General features: G+C 45.8%; 1 protein-coding gene across 2 annotated transcripts in view; it reads right to left on the bottom strand.

Annotated features, from left to right (window-relative positions):
• The window catches only part of LOC146829075 (glycine receptor subunit alpha-4), a 787,414-nt gene that overhangs the window by 413,641 nt on the left and 356,547 nt on the right, over nt 1-17,226 (bottom strand). For both annotated transcript variants that reach the window (XM_085606653.1, XM_085606652.1), the window contains exon 2: nt 3,327-3,445. In XM_085606653.1, coding sequence (XP_085462779.1) covers nt 3,327-3,445 — 119 coding nt within the window. The remainder of the gene's footprint in view (nt 1-3,326; nt 3,446-17,226) is intronic.

Raw genomic sequence — 17,226 nt, 5'->3', positions numbered from 1 at the left:
CTTTCCAATTCTTGAAATGTTCTTGAGTTGTAGGTGCGTGCTTCCTACCATACGCAATGTTGGCAACAATCCCAGCTAATATAACATGGTGATCAGTCCACTCCAATGGCAGAATCTCAAAAATCTTTAGCCCATTAATGTTGGAAAACATAGCGTCCAACGTGTGACCAGCCTCGTGTGTGGGTGTGGTGATCTCCGAGGAAAGGCCAAAGGCATCGAGATCTGCCAATAACATTTGCGTGTCTGTATCACTTATGTTATCGAGATGGAAATTCCAATCCCCTAGTATCATACATTCATCCTCAATAGCTAGGGTTTCCAGCATTGAACTAAAATTAGATAGAAAATCATTACGGGAGCCCGGTGGTCGGTATAAGAGTATACCTTTGAGATTGAATGTAGGTGTGAGCAAGATGTTAAAGTATAATGCTTCACAGAACGAGGACTGAATAGGGTTAGTCCTGGTAGGGAACTGTGACCGCAGTATTATTGCTACACCACCCCCATTTCTACCTTGCCTATCCATTCTCTGTATAGAGTAGTTTGGTGGGACTGCGATAATTAAATCTGGGTCTGAAGAGTCGTTGAGCCAGGTTTCTGTCATGAATAAAATATCTATGTTATGATCCAAAATTAGATCTGCTATTTCCTGTCTGTGTCTTCCAACAGAGCGCGCATTGACTAATGCCACTATAATGTTTTTTGTTTCCTTTCTCGTTGTTTCGTACCTTATATTATTCATGAATGGTGGGACACACTTACATTCTGGGCATATGATTAGACCATCTCCCCATCTTACCAACTCAGGGTCATAGTGGGTACAGCCATTTGTGTGTGCTGGTCTGTGAAGTAGTATCTTTCACCAAGAACAATGCCTCACATTTGTCCTCAAGATGCTGAATGAAAGTATATATGTTAGACACAGGTTTTATTAAGTGAGTAATGTAAAAAGAGCCTATTATTGTGTAGGAAGATGATTTCTCCTGCTTAGGAGCTCACGACACTAGTGCAAATACACCCCGCATGTGAAAATGGCAGAAATCAACGTCATTAAAGACGTTATAGAATTGTGCTACAGCTTTATTCAAACCCTCCTCAGATTTACATACTTTGCAAGGAAACGAGTTCAGGCTTTATATAAGATGATTAACTGCACGTTCGGAAGATGAGCAGAACCTCCTGTAAAAGGGGAGCACCTTCCTGCTTTCTGGGTTGGATTACACATACTTTATATCGGTTGCATTGCAAACCTGCCCTTTCCGATGGGCTGCAGGAATATTCGTCCTTGAGTGGTCCTTGGCATGGTTGCAGGTTTGGCTGGTTTATAAAGACAGATGAATCGAACCTAAAGAATGCATGTGTTATTTATTCATTCAGACTCCATGATTGTCTGTATGATCCATAAATTATTCGGATGAATTAATGACACCAGAATATTGCTTTACCTTAACTTCCAGTTTAAGTGGAAACTCCACATTTCTTTCAAATTGCTATTAAAAGGCCACTCATGATGAAGGCCTTTGGGAAATCAATCGCTGTCAGCTACCGGATGACCCAGGACACACTTTGAGTTTTTAGGAGGCAGAGCAGAGTTGTTAAACTCTTACAGTGAATTTTAGGTGAGTGTGTCTTACTGATTATTTTCCCTGGTAACTCGTTCGTACAGGAGCAGTGCAATCTCTATACGTTAACAGTTCAGGCTGCTTAGCCTTGTCAAGGCAATAGAGAAACCCTTTCTTGTTGTATCTACACAAAGCCATAATATTAGACGTGTGGTGCATGGAAGGAGAGAGAGGTGGGATAGAACCGATGTTATGCACTAAAATGGCCATAAACAGCCAGCAGCCACCCGGAACAGTCCTGCCTGATGTATGGGAAGCAAAGTGTACACTCTGTTGCCTGCAGAATTCCTTTGCATGGAATCTGAAGACTGCCCAACATGACCAGTGGTGAATCCTTACTTCCCAGACACACGCCAGAGGATATAGATTCATACCCATGAGCTCTAAAAAGATGAGACCTTCTTAACCAGTACAAGGGGTTGTAAAAGTTTATTTTACCAAATCCATTCACAATGCAAGCTCCAGTATACCTGACCAAGCCAGCACAGTCATCATTAGACAGAGCCTTAAGACAACCAGTTCTGGTGACAGATAAGTTTATACAAACATAGAAATTCCAAACAATCCGGGGCACATTTATCAAAGTTTCATGCATCACACCGCAGCAAGCCACCTTGCTGCATGAAAGGGAAAGGGCAGGAATGTGCCATATTTAACATCATACAGCACATTCCTGTCCTTTCCATGCGTTGGCGCTTTCTTGCCTGCCTAGCGCCAATGCAGGCCCCCTTGCACCATAGGACACAGGTGCCTGCATTGTAAACAGGATTGTTTTTCTGCAGGAAGGGCCACCTTCAAGCACAAAAACAATCCTCTGAGGCAGTTTCCTCTTTCTATGTGTGCAGCAGAATGCAGCACACATAAAAAGAGGAAACAACTAGGAGGAATAAAGATATTTCTCCTCCTTATGCCTCACCTGGGGAGGCGTAAGATTTTGACGCATTCCCAGGTCTCCCAGTAATAGAAAATCTGGGAATGTGTTAAAATCCATGGGCAGGTGCATGGGAACACCAACTCTCCACCCATGGAACACCCCCCTGGGGAACAGTAACGCAACGCAATGATTTGTGCTGCATTGTGTTACTCTAGCTTTATGAAGCCACTCAGGGCCATGCAAGGAGACCTTGTGTGGCTTGATAAATCTGACTTTGTTGTTGCATCAGCTTCGCGCCCCTTGCATGGCTCAAGGGTTATGCAACACCAATGATAAATATGCCCCATCCACCTTTTTCACTGAGGCAAAGGCTCAGTCCTGTTTGAAGATAAGCACTGGTCTGCTAAACTTAATAAGGATTCGTGGTACTACCATTTTTTTGCTGAGCTCAATTCATAGAAAGTATTCAGGAAGGTTTCAGCTCTAGTTTGAAGGTTGCAGTCCATTTGTTGCCCTGTTATTTTCACCATGGCAGCCACCTGTAGGATTCTTCGAGTATGCCTTGGGTTCCGTTTACACTTTCATCATTCCCTAGCTAATCTCACGTCTCTGGATTCTGCTGTTTTTGTGAATATGTTGCTACGTTTAATTATTTTACTTAACCAGCAAACCGATCTTCGGTAATATATATATTTTGGAATATATTGCTTATCTTTCTTTGTAATGTTTATGTTGGCCCTTAACACTAGGTTTGTTCGATATAAAAACACTCAATATAACCAACAATAAAATAAATAGTTAAAAACAGGCAGTATTCAATCACTCTTTACCTTTGAAGTTCGGCCTGATACGTGCATCGTAGCCTGACGTTCTTCCCATCAGCTTGTCTAGAAAATCAGAGGGAGACATTGGCTGTGATGATTTAATCTCTTCTTTTGCAGAGACGAACCTAAGGAACAAGATAATGCCAGTTGCTGCAGGGTAATTTTGATCACACTTTAGTTTCATACAACTACTGTCATGTGATAGGTGCCCATGGCAGGATTTGAAAGTTGGCGACATTAATTAGAATACACCTCAATTACATTTTGCTTCATCTGGCAATCCATGTAATCAGGGGTCATAAGGGTAAAAACAGGAACAAAAAGTAACAAGCACTGGCAAAGCCAAGGATTTCAATGGATTCCTGTGCGCTATTCTCTTTGCAAAGGCCTCTTCATTTACTTGAGAATGAGTGCAGACAAAAGCGTCTTAAAAATGGATGCTACTGAAAAATGGTTTGCTTTTTACTGTACTATCCATCCTTCAGATGCTTTTGTCAGCACTTAATCCTGATACTGCAATGCTGCTCTCTGAATTATTATATACGTTGGCCATCTTGGAAAGGTAAACAATAATAGACTATGTGCAATACCATTCCAAGGTGGCTGCCATGATTATTCAGCGAGTTTTACCAAAGCATTATGGTCCAAGTGCTTCGAAAAGCATCTGGAAAATGAATGTTCCAGAACATAAAGCAACCTTTTTTTTCTGTAGCAGATGTTTTCCAGATGCTTTTGTCAGTGCTTACTCCCCAATGCTACCAGGCTGCTTCAAACTGTAAAATATCATGTCTTGCAATCCAAAGGAGGTGGAGAGACAACCCTAAAGGGCCAAAAGAAAAACAGTGATACCAAAATATTTGTGTGGGATGATACAAAATACAAGTACTTGACCTGGAACACCCACTAGGAGAGAACTTTCTGGTTCACTAGTAAAGTGGTGCTACCTCTACCCAGGGCCTATAAATTAAATGTTACTAGTGGGCCTGCAGCACTGATTGTTACACTAACTTGAGTAGGCCTTTCAAACTTATCTCAGGCCTGCCATTGCAGCCTGTGTGTAGAGTTTTAAGCAGCCATTTCAACCTCACAAAATAAACCTTTTGCCAGGGCCAAACCATCCTTTTTAATACATATAAGTTACCCCTAGTGTAGGTCATGGACAGGTCAGATGGCAGGATGCAGTGTATTTAAACAGTTCAGTTTTGTTTCAGTTTTACATGCCCTGGCAGTAAAAAAACCCTTACATTCATTTTTCATTACTGAAAAGCCTATGTCTCACATGGGATAATATTGGACTTACATTATTACATTTATTAAACTGTAACTTCCAAATAGAAATAGGTAACCAGTTCATTTTTGGTGTCTTTGGAATTGCAATAAAACATCCTCTCTTTTTGTAAAGTCGGATTTTGAATTACAATTATGAAAATACCACTTTTAGAAAGTTTGCATTTTTCTACCCTAGCCATTTAGTGCTTGCAGCCTGTCTCTGGATCACATGACTGGATCTAACTAACCTTTGTGTTTTGTGTATTCCTGCTAGACAGCCACACACAATATAGAGCATAGATTTGCCGGGATTGGCCATTACTGACAGGATGTGAGGGAAGAGCTGGACACAGCCCTGCTTACACCTGAATAAGCTGTGTCCTGTCTCCAAACAAAGGTCTGCATACCCCCTGCAGTAAGTCTGGAGCCAGGACAGAGGAGGCAGGAAACCTGTGCACTGCAAAGGGAAACCTTTAGAAGCTTCTCACACTTCAAAGGAAGACCAGGTAGGAATTCAGACACCAACTCTTGAGTACACTTCTGGGCCTGTGGAGACTGCCAGGAAGAAGGATTGCTGTGCTGCTGAAAGGACTACCACTCTGCTGTACTGTGCCCTGCTGGACTGCTGCCTTGCTTGATTGCTGCCTTGCTGGATTGCTGCCCTGCTGCCTTGTTGCCCTGCTGCCTTGATGCCCTCCTGCCTGAGTTAAAGGATTGGACTTGCATCTGATCCCAGGACTTCCAGAGTAACTCCGAGGGCTAGTCTGCTGGCCTCCTATTCAGAGCCACAGGGACATGACAGACTCACAATCAGCTGAACCAGACCCCAGGTCCATATGGTGCAAGGCCCTGACCCCCTAAGTGGTGTCCCTCAGGTCCTGGGCCCTTGGTGTGGCCTCAGAGAGACTGAATTCAAGTTTTTAAGCTCTTCACGACTGTGAACGGGCCTGTTGGTACTCTGCCAATGTGAAGTTCCCTGAACGCGACTCTTCGTGCTACAGCATCGACCGGTCGGGGGAGGGTTGCCACCGTTAAGCTCTGTCCCGCCCGCTCGCCACAACAACAGGATCTTTGCGATACAACAACACCTGTCCAAGCCAGCTCTTCGCTCTATATTTATGACTATCAGTGACAATTCTCTGCTCTTCGCGGCCCCCTCCACCGTGAACGAGAAATCTGCGCTAGGCTGAGAAGGTAACATTTAAGTGGGACTAACCTGATCCCTGTATCCATTGCAGTCAGCCTGAATTTGTGAATTTTTCCATGTCTTGGCCATGTCTGAACTGGGGTGGCAGAGTGGGCTGAAGAACGGTGATGGATCAATCCCAGATCTGTTGACTGGGTGTGAGTGTTTGATTGGTTCTGATGCTCCGTCCATCACCACCCCCTTTTGTACCGCTTTGTTCGCCATAAGTTGGCAGGGTATGCTCAGACGTGAGTCGTTTGCTCACTTTGCCACTGGATTCAAGCAAGCCTGGCTGAAGACGGCTGAAATGCCAGAAACCGGTCCTAGGAAGCTTGTTTCCGGTCCAGGGAAGGCATGGCTTGGCAGTTCGGGCTGGACTGTTCCCATGAGGCACAGGGTCCGACTGATTTGCATATGGCCATGTCTGAACTGGGGTGGCAGAGTGGGCTAAAGAACGGTGATGGATCAAACCCAGATCTGTTGACTGGGTGTGAGTGTTTGATTGGTTCTGATGCTCCGTCCATCACCACCCCCTTTTGTACCGCTTTGTTCGCCATAAGTTGGCAGGGTATGCTCAGACGTGAGTCCCTTGCTCACTTTGCCACTGGATTCAAGCAAGCCTGGCTGAAGACGGCTGAAATGCCAGAAACCGGTCCTAGGAAGCTTGTTTCCGGTCCAGGGAAGGCATGGCTTGGCAGTTCGGGCTGGACTGTTCCCATGAGGCACAGGGTCAGACTGATTTGCATATGGCCATGTCTGAACTGGGATGGCAGAGTGGGCTAAAGAACGGTGATGGATCAAACCCAGATCTGTTGACTGGGTGTGAGTGTTTGATTGGTTCTGATGCTCCGTCCATCACCACCCCCTTTTGTACCGCTTTGTTCGCCATAAGTTGGCAGGGTATGCTCAGACGTGAGTCCCTTGCTCACTTAGCCACTGGATTCAAGCAAACCTGGCTGAAGACGGCTGAAATGCCAGAAACCGGTCCTAGGAAGCTTGTTTCCGGTCCAGGGAAGGCATGGCTTGGCAGTTCGGGCTGGACTGTTCCCATGAGGCACAGGGTCAGACTGATTTGCATATGGCCATGTCTGAACTGGGGTGGCAGAGTGGGCTAAAGAACGGTGATGGATCAAACCCAGATCTGTTGACTGGGTGTGAGTGTTTGATTGGTTCTGATGCTCCGTCCATCACCACCCCCTTTTGTACCGCTTTGTTCGCCATAAGTTGGCAGGGTATGCTCAGACGTGAGTCCCTTGCTCACTTTGCCACTGGATTCAAGCAAGCCTGGCTGAAGACGGCTGAAATGCCAGAAACCGGTCCTAGGAAGCTTGTTTCCGGTCCAGGGAAGGCATGGCTTGGCAGTTCGGGCTGGACTGTTCCCATGAGGCACAGGGTCAGACTGATTTGCGTATGGCCATGTCTGAACTGGGGTGGCCGAGAGGGCTAAAGAACGGTGATGGATCAAACCCAGATCTGTTGACTGGGTGTGAGTGTTTGATTGGTTCTGATGCTCCGTCCATCACCACCCCCTTTTGTACCGCTTTGTTCGCCATAAGTTGGCAGGGTATGCTCAGACGTGAGTCCCTTGCTCACTTTGCCACTGGATTCAAGCAAGCCTGGCTGAAGACGGCTGAAATGCCAGAAACCGGTCCTAGGAAGCTTGTTTCCGGTCCAGGGAAGGCATGGCTTGGCAGTTCGGGCTGGACTGTTCCCATGAGGCACAGGGTCAGACTGATTTGCATATGGCCATGTCTGAACTGGGGTGGCAGAGTGGGCTAAAGAACGGTGATGGATCAAACCCAGATCTGTTGACTGGTTGTGAGTGTTTGATTGGTTCTGATGCTCCGTCCATCACCACCCCCTTTTGTACCGCTTTGTTCGCCATAAGTTGGCAGGGTATGCTCAGACGTGAGTCCCTTGCTCACTTTGCCACTGGATTCAAGCAAGCCTGGCTGAAGACGGCTGAAATGCCAGAAACCGCATGACCACATAACCATGAATGATGCTTTGGGCTTTTTGGCATTATTTTAACTTAAATCGTTTAAATTGCGTATATATCCGGTTCTACTAATTGTTTTTTATTTTGGTCTTGATTTATTTATTAAATCTTGCTGTATTTTTCTAAATTGGTGTGGATTTTTCTTGTGTTGTGTTTTCACTTTATTACTGTTTAAAGTGCTGCATAAGTACTTTACAGATTGCCTATAAATTAAGCCTGACTGCTCTGTGCCAAGCTGCCAGAGTGTTGAGCACAGGTTAGTTTGGAGTTTGCTTGTGCCTCACCCTCACCCTGACAAGGATTGTGATTGCTGCATGAGTTGAGTTTCACCCCTTTAACCAGTAAACCAATTTCTCACATTGGTGATTTGTGTTACACTGAAAATTCCAGATTAATAATCTGAGACTAATTTGAGTTTTAAATTCTCATTAATTGGCTTTTTTGCTATTTATAAATTTACCCCATCCTACTTGGCTGTTTGTGCCTTGGACTTCACTTGCCAAAACGGAATTTGAGTGCCTCGGTCAGGAGAGCTACACAGTGGCTAAACTCAAGATATTTTGTGAGCTGCCCCTCAAAAGGAGCACCAGGAAGGCACAGCTCCTAAAGGCTCTAAGGGCATGGGCATGGGCAAAGGTCCATTAGTGGCCTGTCATGACAGAGGACCAGGATGGAGAGGATGATGTGGAGGAGCCCGAGCAGGGCTTGGATACCAGTCCTGAGATGCAGCATTCAGATGAGGTGGATGACTTGACTCCTGAGTTGGAACTCCCTGCCTGATTAGACAGCAGTGTCTCTTATAGAGGCCTGTACCCAAAGGAGCTGGTAGTCAGAAAGGCCAAGATGGAAGTTAGGCTGCAGATGGCCCAGTTACAAATTGAAGCAAAGCAGAAGAAACTGGCATGGAGGCAGAGCAAAAGAAACTGGCCTTGGAGGAAACACAACTGGCCATGGAGGAAAATAAACTGGCCATGGAGGCTGAGAAGCCTTGTAGGAGAGACAAATGTTACTAGCTCATTAGGGGGCATATTAACAAGGACGGCGTTAACATTATCGCCGGCTTAGCGACAGAAAACTGCCGCTAAACCGGCGATAATGGGCGTGATAATATGCTCTGGAGAATTTGCATAGAAGCCCATGTTCACACCAGAACATGGGCTTCTATGGGAGTTCCATAGAGCATATTATCAAGCCCATTATCGCCGGTTTTGCGGCAGTTTTCTGCTGCTAAACCGGCGATCATTTTTAACGCCGTCCTTGTTAATATGCCCCAAAATGAGTCTGAAGGAGCTGGACATCATGGCCAAAGAGGCAGGGTCCAGCAGTAATAGTGGCAGCGTATCTACAGTGCCCTCTGGAGACAAGATGGTCCATATTCCTAAAAGCCTGGTGCCTGACTTTGTTTGGGGGGGTGACATTGGCAAGTGGTTTGAAGATTATGAGGTTGCTTTACAGATGCATAGGATCCCTGAAGAAGATTGGGATGCTAGACCCTGGGAGCATATACTTAGTGAGGGGAGCGACACCCTACTGACACTAGAGAAAGGGGACATGATGAGGTATCTTCCCTGAAGAATCTATTGTCTCACCGCTGAAAAGTACAGGCAAACATTCAGGGACATACAGAAGCTGCCCCAGCAGTCCTGGGAGGATTTTGTGAATTCCTTTTACAAGGCACTGGATGATTGGGTGAAGGGCAGTGATGTAAATGATCTGTTTGCAAGCAAGTACATGTTCAGTAATTGTTTTCCAGAGCTGCACCAACACTTCATTGATAGTAAGCTCACTGACCAGAGGGAGCTTGCTAAGGAGGTGGACTGCTGGCTCAGCACAATTCTTTCCAAGTGGGTTTCTGGGGGGATAACCACAGGGGTGGGCATGGTCACCACCAGAAGAAGGACGGAGGAGACAAACATAAAAAGAAGCAGTTCTCTACAGGTACCCAAACCCAAGATTCAGGGCCCCCAATCCCTGCCTGAACCGGAAAAGAGGTGGATCCCTGAAAATAAGCATTCAGGGAGGGCACCCCTTGGTGCTATAAGTGGCAACAGGATGGGCACTACAAGGGGATGCTAAGTGTCTGAAGCAAGCATAACCTCGACTGATGGGCAGACACTGGGGCTGGCTAGTGTAACGCCTGGGGAGTAAATAGCTCCAGATTGTATAGGGGTCGGGTAGAGGCTACCCTAGTGTCTCTGAGTGGCAGAGAGATGGTGCCAATGGCTCACATGCCTAGTATTACCAAGAAATACAGGCAGTGGGTCACCATCAATGGGCTGAGAGTGGAGGCTCTGAGACTGGATCCAGCATTATAACTATCAGATGTCATCTGGTGACCTCAGAGCAGGTAGTCCCTATTGTATTCCACCAGGTTATTGTAGCTGACAACATGTTCCTTTTGAGTGGGGGGATCTCAGGTTTGTTGAGGGTAGCTGTGAGCCCATCCATGCCTATAGATTGTCTGCTTGACAGTGACCTAGAACACACCTTCTGGAAAGAGATGGAGCTCAGGTCTCACCTGAAGTTGCTGGAGTTGCCTTTGTGGATGTGCCTGACCACACTGTCCATGGTTGCACAAGAGGGTGGTCAGGAGGACCTGGAGCCTGGAAGAATGGCCCAGGTGCCTGCCAAAAAGAAGAAGGGTTAGGGGTGTGGGAAACCAGCTCCAGAAACTCCCACAGTACATCAGGAAGCTGAGCCTGAGGGTGATGCCCCAGAACCTACAGGGGAGGACATTGCCGCCCTGGGGAAATTACCTGAACTGACCAACTGCCAGGAGGAAGGGGGTTCCTCCTAGGAGGCACAGATAGAATACCCTACTTTGGAGGGCCTACGGTGGGAGGCCAAGGTCCAGGCAGCTGGCAACACCTCTGATGATCACCTGATCTATTGGGAGAATGGTCTCCTGTATAACAGGCCTAAGGTTCCTGAGCCTGGTGTATTCCGTGTGTTGGTGGTCCCAAAGTGCTACAGCACCTTTCTACTGGAGCTGGCTAATGATCTTTCCCTGGCAGGTCAGCTAGGGCAGGACAAGACCTTAGAAAAGCTTGTTACCCACTTTTATTGGCCCCGGATAAGGATGGCCTCAGATGCGTTCTGCAGATCATGCTCTACCTGCCAGGATAGTGGCATGTCAGGAGGGAAGAGCAAGGCTCCCCTGCAGCCATTTCCTGTCATTGGCACTCCCTTCAAATAAGTGGGATCACATTGTTGAGGCCTCTAGACCCCAAGGCAGCCCTGGGCAACCGGTTTATCCTGGTCTTAGTGGACCATGCCACCTGATATCCGGAGGCTAAACCTCTGGGTAAAGGGTCTCTCTTACCACTGTACTGACTTCATGTTTGCATCATACATAAAGTTAATGTGGAAGGAGTGTGGGGCAAGCTTTTAGTTATTCACATCCTACCATCCCGAACCTATGGGCTTGCTGGGTGGTTCAACAAGACCCTAAAGGGCATGATCATGGGCCTGCAGAGCCTTTGAGGTGGAGGTGGGATGTCTTCCTGCCATGCCTGTTGTTTGCATGCAGGGAGGTACCGCATAGTGGGGTTGGATTAAGCTCCTTTGAACTTTTGTATGGGTAGCCTGTGAGAGGGCCTCTCAGCATGGTGAAGGATGGTGGTTGGGGGGAAGCTCCCAGGAATCCTCACAGGATTTAGTCCCCCTGGTCGAATTTCAGCCTAGTCAAAAAGTGTGGGCAATGGAGCCTTTGGAGCCCAGAGCCCTACAAGAATGCTGGTCTGGGCCCTATGAGGTAAAAGAGTGTAAGAGCAATGTCATCTACCTGTTGGACCTCAGACCTCTCAGGAACCCTTTAAGTGTTTTGCATGTCAATCGCCTCAAGACCAACTTTGAGAGGTCTGAGGTAACTATGCTCCTGGATCACGAATGATGGAGCGGAGGAGGAGAGTGAACCTCTCTACAACCTCCTTTCTTCCAATGAGCAGGATGGGTCAGTGATGGGTGTCAGCTTCTCCCCTACCCTGACCCTAGGATGACAGAGGGAGTGTTGCCAATTGTTGGGGCAGTTTGCCTCTCTCTTCTCCCTTGTCCCAGGACTCACTACATGGTATTCCCATGATATTGATGCTGGGGACAGAGTAAAATGTACAGGCTTTCTGATAAGGTGAGACCCAGCATAAAGAAGGAAGCCTACTGAATGCTGGAGCTCTGGGGTCACTGAGTCCTCAAACAGTCCTTTGTCCAACCGAGTGATGTTGGTCCCCAAGGCTACCCCTCTTGGCACCACCCCAGAAATTAGGTTCCACATGGATTACTGGGTGCTCAGTGTAGTCACCAAGACTGATGCACACGCTATCCCTCAAGCTGCTGAGCTCATGGATTGGCAGTTCGGGCTGGACTGTTCCCATGAGGTACAGGGTCAAGACTGATTTGCATAAAGCTGGGTCTGAACTAAGGTGGCAAAATGAGCCAAATAAATATGATGGATTCAACCCAGATCTGTGACTGAGGGTGAGTGTCTGAAAGTTCCAGCGCTCCGTCCATCATCTCCTTGTGTTTGCTTTGTTCGCCCTAAGTTGGCAGGGTATGCCCAGACGTGGGTCCCTTGCTCACTTTGCCACTGTATTGAAGCTAGCCTGGCTGATGAGGACTGTTAGCCCAAAACCCGTCCCAGGATGTTTGTTTTCGGTCCAGGATAGACATGGCCTGGCAGTTCGGGCGGGACTGTTCCCATGAGGCACAGGGTCAAGACTGATTTGCATATAGCTGTGTCTGAACTGGGGTGGGGAAGTGAGGTAAAGAACGATGATGCATTGAACCCAGATCTGTGACTGGGGGTGAGTATCTGAAAAGTTTCAACGCTCCGTCCATCATCTCCTTGTGTTTGCTATGGATTGATTAGGAGCTGCCAAGTTCCTCAGCACATCTGATTTAACATCTGGGTCCTGGTAGATTGTCTTGACTGAGGGGACTAAAGCAAGTACTGTGTTTTGTACTCTTGAAGGAATCATTCAGTTCCGAGTAATGCCTTTCGGGTTGAAGGGAGCCCCTGCCACTTTCCAGAGATTGGTCAACCAGTACTGGCTCGACTTCAGTGCTGCCTATCTAGATGAAATTGAGGTTTTCAGTTCTATCTAAGAGAACCACTTGTGCTACCTCAGGAAAGTGCTTCACAATCTGTGAAGGACAGGCTTGACTATCAAGTCCAGTAATTGCCACATAGGGCAGAGCTAAGAGGTCTACTTGGGGCACCAAGTGGGAGAAGGCAAGGCGCAGCCCCTCCTGGCCAAAATCCAAACAATTCTGGTTTGGGAAACCCCAAAGAGGGAAGAGCCTTCCTAGACTGCATATGACAGGAGAATCACTAAGGGGTAAAACACCATTCTTGTTCCCTTGACAGAGTTGACATCTAAGCAGCTGCCCAGACAGGTGATCTGGACAGGGGTGTGCCTGAATGCTTTTGATACCCTCAAGAGGCCATGTGCACAGCACCCATGTCTAAGGCCCCTGACGTCTCTAGAGAATTCACTGTGCATAGAGATGCCTCAGAGCATAGCATAGGGGCCAAGCTCTCACAGCTAAATGAAGAGGGCCTCAATCAACCTGTAGCCTTCTTTAGTAGGAGGTTGCTTCCCAGGGAACAAAGGTGGAGTGCAATATAAAGGGAAGCCTTAACAGTAATCTGGGCACTGAAGAAGTTGAGACCATACCTGTTTGATGCTCACTTTTGGGTTAAGACCCCACAGACCCCTCAGATGGGAACACTGTCCTGGAACATATCATGCCAATACTGATGGTCTCTCCAGGTTTTTCCGCCTTAATGATAAGACTACCAAGGGGCAGAAGCAGCTCCTCTGCTAAGGTGGAGGAGCATCGCCCCACTGCTCTCAGAGCAGGAAAAATAAAATACAATTTTGCTACGGGGCTAGGTTAGTGCAGGGCGGGACTGGGGTCACAGGGGGAGGAGTGATGTGCACACTCTAAATGCACAATGGTGTTTGGCCAGCCATCTTGGTCCGGCCAAACAGTCATGCGCACTTTGCATGTTTCTAACCAGGCTGTAATACACAGCCTGGTGGGGAACATGCACAGGCCCCTGTCCCCATATGGGAGCCAAACCACGGCACTCAGACTAATCACTTTGGCTTAGGGGAGCCTGTTTGCTTCCTGCACCAAAGCTGATGAGAAGGCGGTCGTAAGAAGGGACCGACACTGAGGCGAGACGGCGGCCGTAAAAAGGTTAGGGTTTTTTTTGTTCCTCCCCCATACTCCTTCCTCACCGCCCCCTTTCACAGCCAGCTGCCACTGCCAAGAGGTTGGGTAATTCTCCCCCTTTTCAGCTGGGACACACACACACATGTAGGACCTGGACCCTTCTTGTGGCCACAGCGAGACTTGATTGTAGTTTTTGGGCTCTTCGCGACTGCAACCTGGCCAATTGATACAAAAAGTGTCAGATATTAAAAGCAAAATGAGGGGTCATGTGTGGAGAACACCTCATAGCATGTCTAGCTGTTGAATGCACTTATGACCTATCCTTAACCCAACAGTGCCTTGAGCAGATGTTTACAAGACACCACTAAAGGTATTGCGTTTATATTATGCCTGCCTGGAAACGCATTTGAGAATGTCCTATAACACAAGGCAAAGGCATCTGCCTCACCCGATATATCAGAAGAACCAAATAAATATAAATAGTTGGCGCTTATAATATATTGGGTGAAGAAGATGCCGTAGACTTTTGTTATATGACAGCTCAGCCAGTAATTTACCCTGCAGTCTCCACTTATATTTGGACTGCTTGGTTTGTGACTGGCAAATTTAAGAATAGGTGAAAACCAGGTTGATTTTAGTTTGTGCACTGTCTTTTAGAGCGTGATGGACATCTTTTGCACTTTATTAAGAAAGTTATTAAGCTGGATAAAAGGCATTTGTAGTCTATCACTGAGCAGGTAGAGGTGTGGAAGCTTTTATTTAATCTATTTTGTTCCTGATTATTTTGTGACAAACAAATTGTATTGATTTTATTGTATGTTTTATTGCTTGTTTGACTATTTGACAGTATTGTCTGTAAAAATGTATTATAGTGTTTTTATTGTTGGTATAATTTATATACACTTTACTATTTGAAAAATACTTTTGCACCCATTTGTACACTTTTGCCTATCACGAGTTTAACTAAAATAGCCCCAAAAGACTCTCACTCATCATGTGATAAACTCTGCAATTATTCTATTGACACAATAAACTCAAAAATCTAAAAAAAAAAAAAAAACAAGCAGACCATTAAAATGAAAGTGCTCGAGTTCAGACATTCACTTTACTCATGGTTAGATTGCATTTATCACATTCACCAAAGCATGCAAAGAGTTGCATGACAAAGTATACCACCAGTACAATCATTCTTAGCAGACTCGTGAAAGTAGACGTGAGCTTCCTTCAGTGAATGAATAGATACTGATCCTCTAGACAAGTCATGGCGACATCCGTGCTCAAAAGACCCTCAAGAACCAGCAGTCACCAAGATACACATCAACAGCAAAAACCTGGAAATGCTTTAGTGACCCAATTCTAAACACCCCTTACCACATTCTATCTCTTTTATCCATTCTAGTCAGGGTTCTGTCCTGGTCAAGGAACTGAAACAGTACTTGAACCAGTTTGGACTGATTCACCAAAAGCAGAAAACAAAATAATTTTTTGTATTTGTAACAAGACCATGAAATTGTATTGAGTAACGCAACGCAGTGCAAATCGCTGCGTTGCGTTACTCTGCCCCAGGGAGATGTTACATGGGTGGCGCGTGGGTGTTCCCACACAACACTCATGGATTTTGGCACATTCCCCGATCTACCATTACTGGTAGACCTGGGAATGTGGCAAAATGCTATGCATCCCCAGGGGAGGCCTAACGAGATTTAATATCTTTATTTCTCCTCGTTTTTTCCTCTTTCTATGTTTGCTGCATTGTGCAGCACACATAGAAAGAGGAAAATGCCTCAGGGGATTGATTATGAGCAGGAAAGTGTACCATCCTGCACAAAAACAATCGTGCTTACAAAGCAGGCACCCTTGCACCATCAAGGGTGCCTCCTTTGGTGCTAGGCAGTACATTATGCGCCTGTGCTGGGAAAGGACAGGATTGAGCCATATTATGTTAAATATGGCGCATTTCTGGCCCTACCCTGTCATGCAGCGCACCACAGTAAGGAGGCTTGCTGCGCTGCTCTACGTGACTTTTTACTAAATATGCCCCTTAGTGTTTTTCTTCGGATAAGGACTTTTGTTTACTCACACTACATTCCTCATGCTCTTTGTTCTTGAACCCTGCATTGTTTTCACTTTCACCCTTACTTAATACTATTGTCCACCTGCTTCTGTTGCAGATATTTTAGTTCCTCTCATGTTTTAGAGTCATGCAGTTTTGGTTTTGTTTTAATCATGTCTACACTGTGGCTGAAGCATGCATGTCATGAATGATAAAATTCACTCTCTACAGGTGCAAAAAATTAAATTTACAATGGATTTTGCACGATTTTATTTTTGACTTATAAACACTGAATTTCTACTGTGGTCTGAGGCCTGCTGTTTAACAGAGAGAAGAGCAATGACAGACACTGTTCCTTTGGTGGGAAGCTTGCGACCCAATGAGTGAAGTGAGTGGAAGGTTCATGCTTGGCAGAGACCTTTCTTCAAGCAAGCAGACCTCTGATCTTATTGTTTCTCAGAAGCCACCTGGGTAATTTGCCAGACACGAAAACAAACCTCAGTGTTGTTTTTATAAAACTGTGTAGGATAGGCTGGAATGTCCATGTTAGCAGCATAAAACAATTTTTATTTAGAACCTGCTCCGTCACAGGTTGTAAGACAGAATATCATCAACAAAGATATCGACAGACTTGAATTTCGTGGCAAAAATATTGTTGACCAAAATCACATATTCCCACACTTGTAATGTAATGTAATGTATACAGTAATAGCCGTCCCCCGCATCCGAAGAGCCACCACAGGAGGAAGGTCCTTCTCCTACCTGGCCGCCAAGACTTGGAACTCCCTCCCAACCCACCTCCGCCTGACCCAAGACCACCTCGCCTTCAGGAAGCAGCTCAAGACCTGGCTGTTCGAGCAGTAGCGGACCCCCCCTCCCCAAGCGCCTTGAGACCCTCCGGGTGAGTAGTGCGCTATATAAGTGCATTGATTGATTGATTGTAAGAAATATAATGGAATAGAAAATGGCCAAAAAGGTAAAAAAAAAAAAATTGAAATAAATACAAAGCTATAAGTAATTTATTTCAAATATAAAGTTATTAAAATATAATTTAAAATAAATACAAGACAAAGTCAATATTTGAATATTTTTTTTTAAAACAGTGTGTTTTAAATATGTACAATAATGTAAAAATAACAATTAATCAACAATATAATAAAAGCTATATATACTATAATAGAAATATTGAAATTAACATAAAATATTTATAATTGAAATGTTA

The sequence above is a fragment of the Triturus cristatus genome, chromosome 5_2 (genome assembly GCF_964204655.1).
Source record: "Triturus cristatus chromosome 5_2, aTriCri1.1, whole genome shotgun sequence".
In the NCBI taxonomy this organism is placed as follows: Eukaryota; Metazoa; Chordata; class Amphibia; order Caudata; family Salamandridae; genus Triturus; species Triturus cristatus.
The sequence above is the reverse complement of the archived record's forward strand: the minus strand, read 5'-3'. Positions and strand labels throughout refer to the sequence as shown.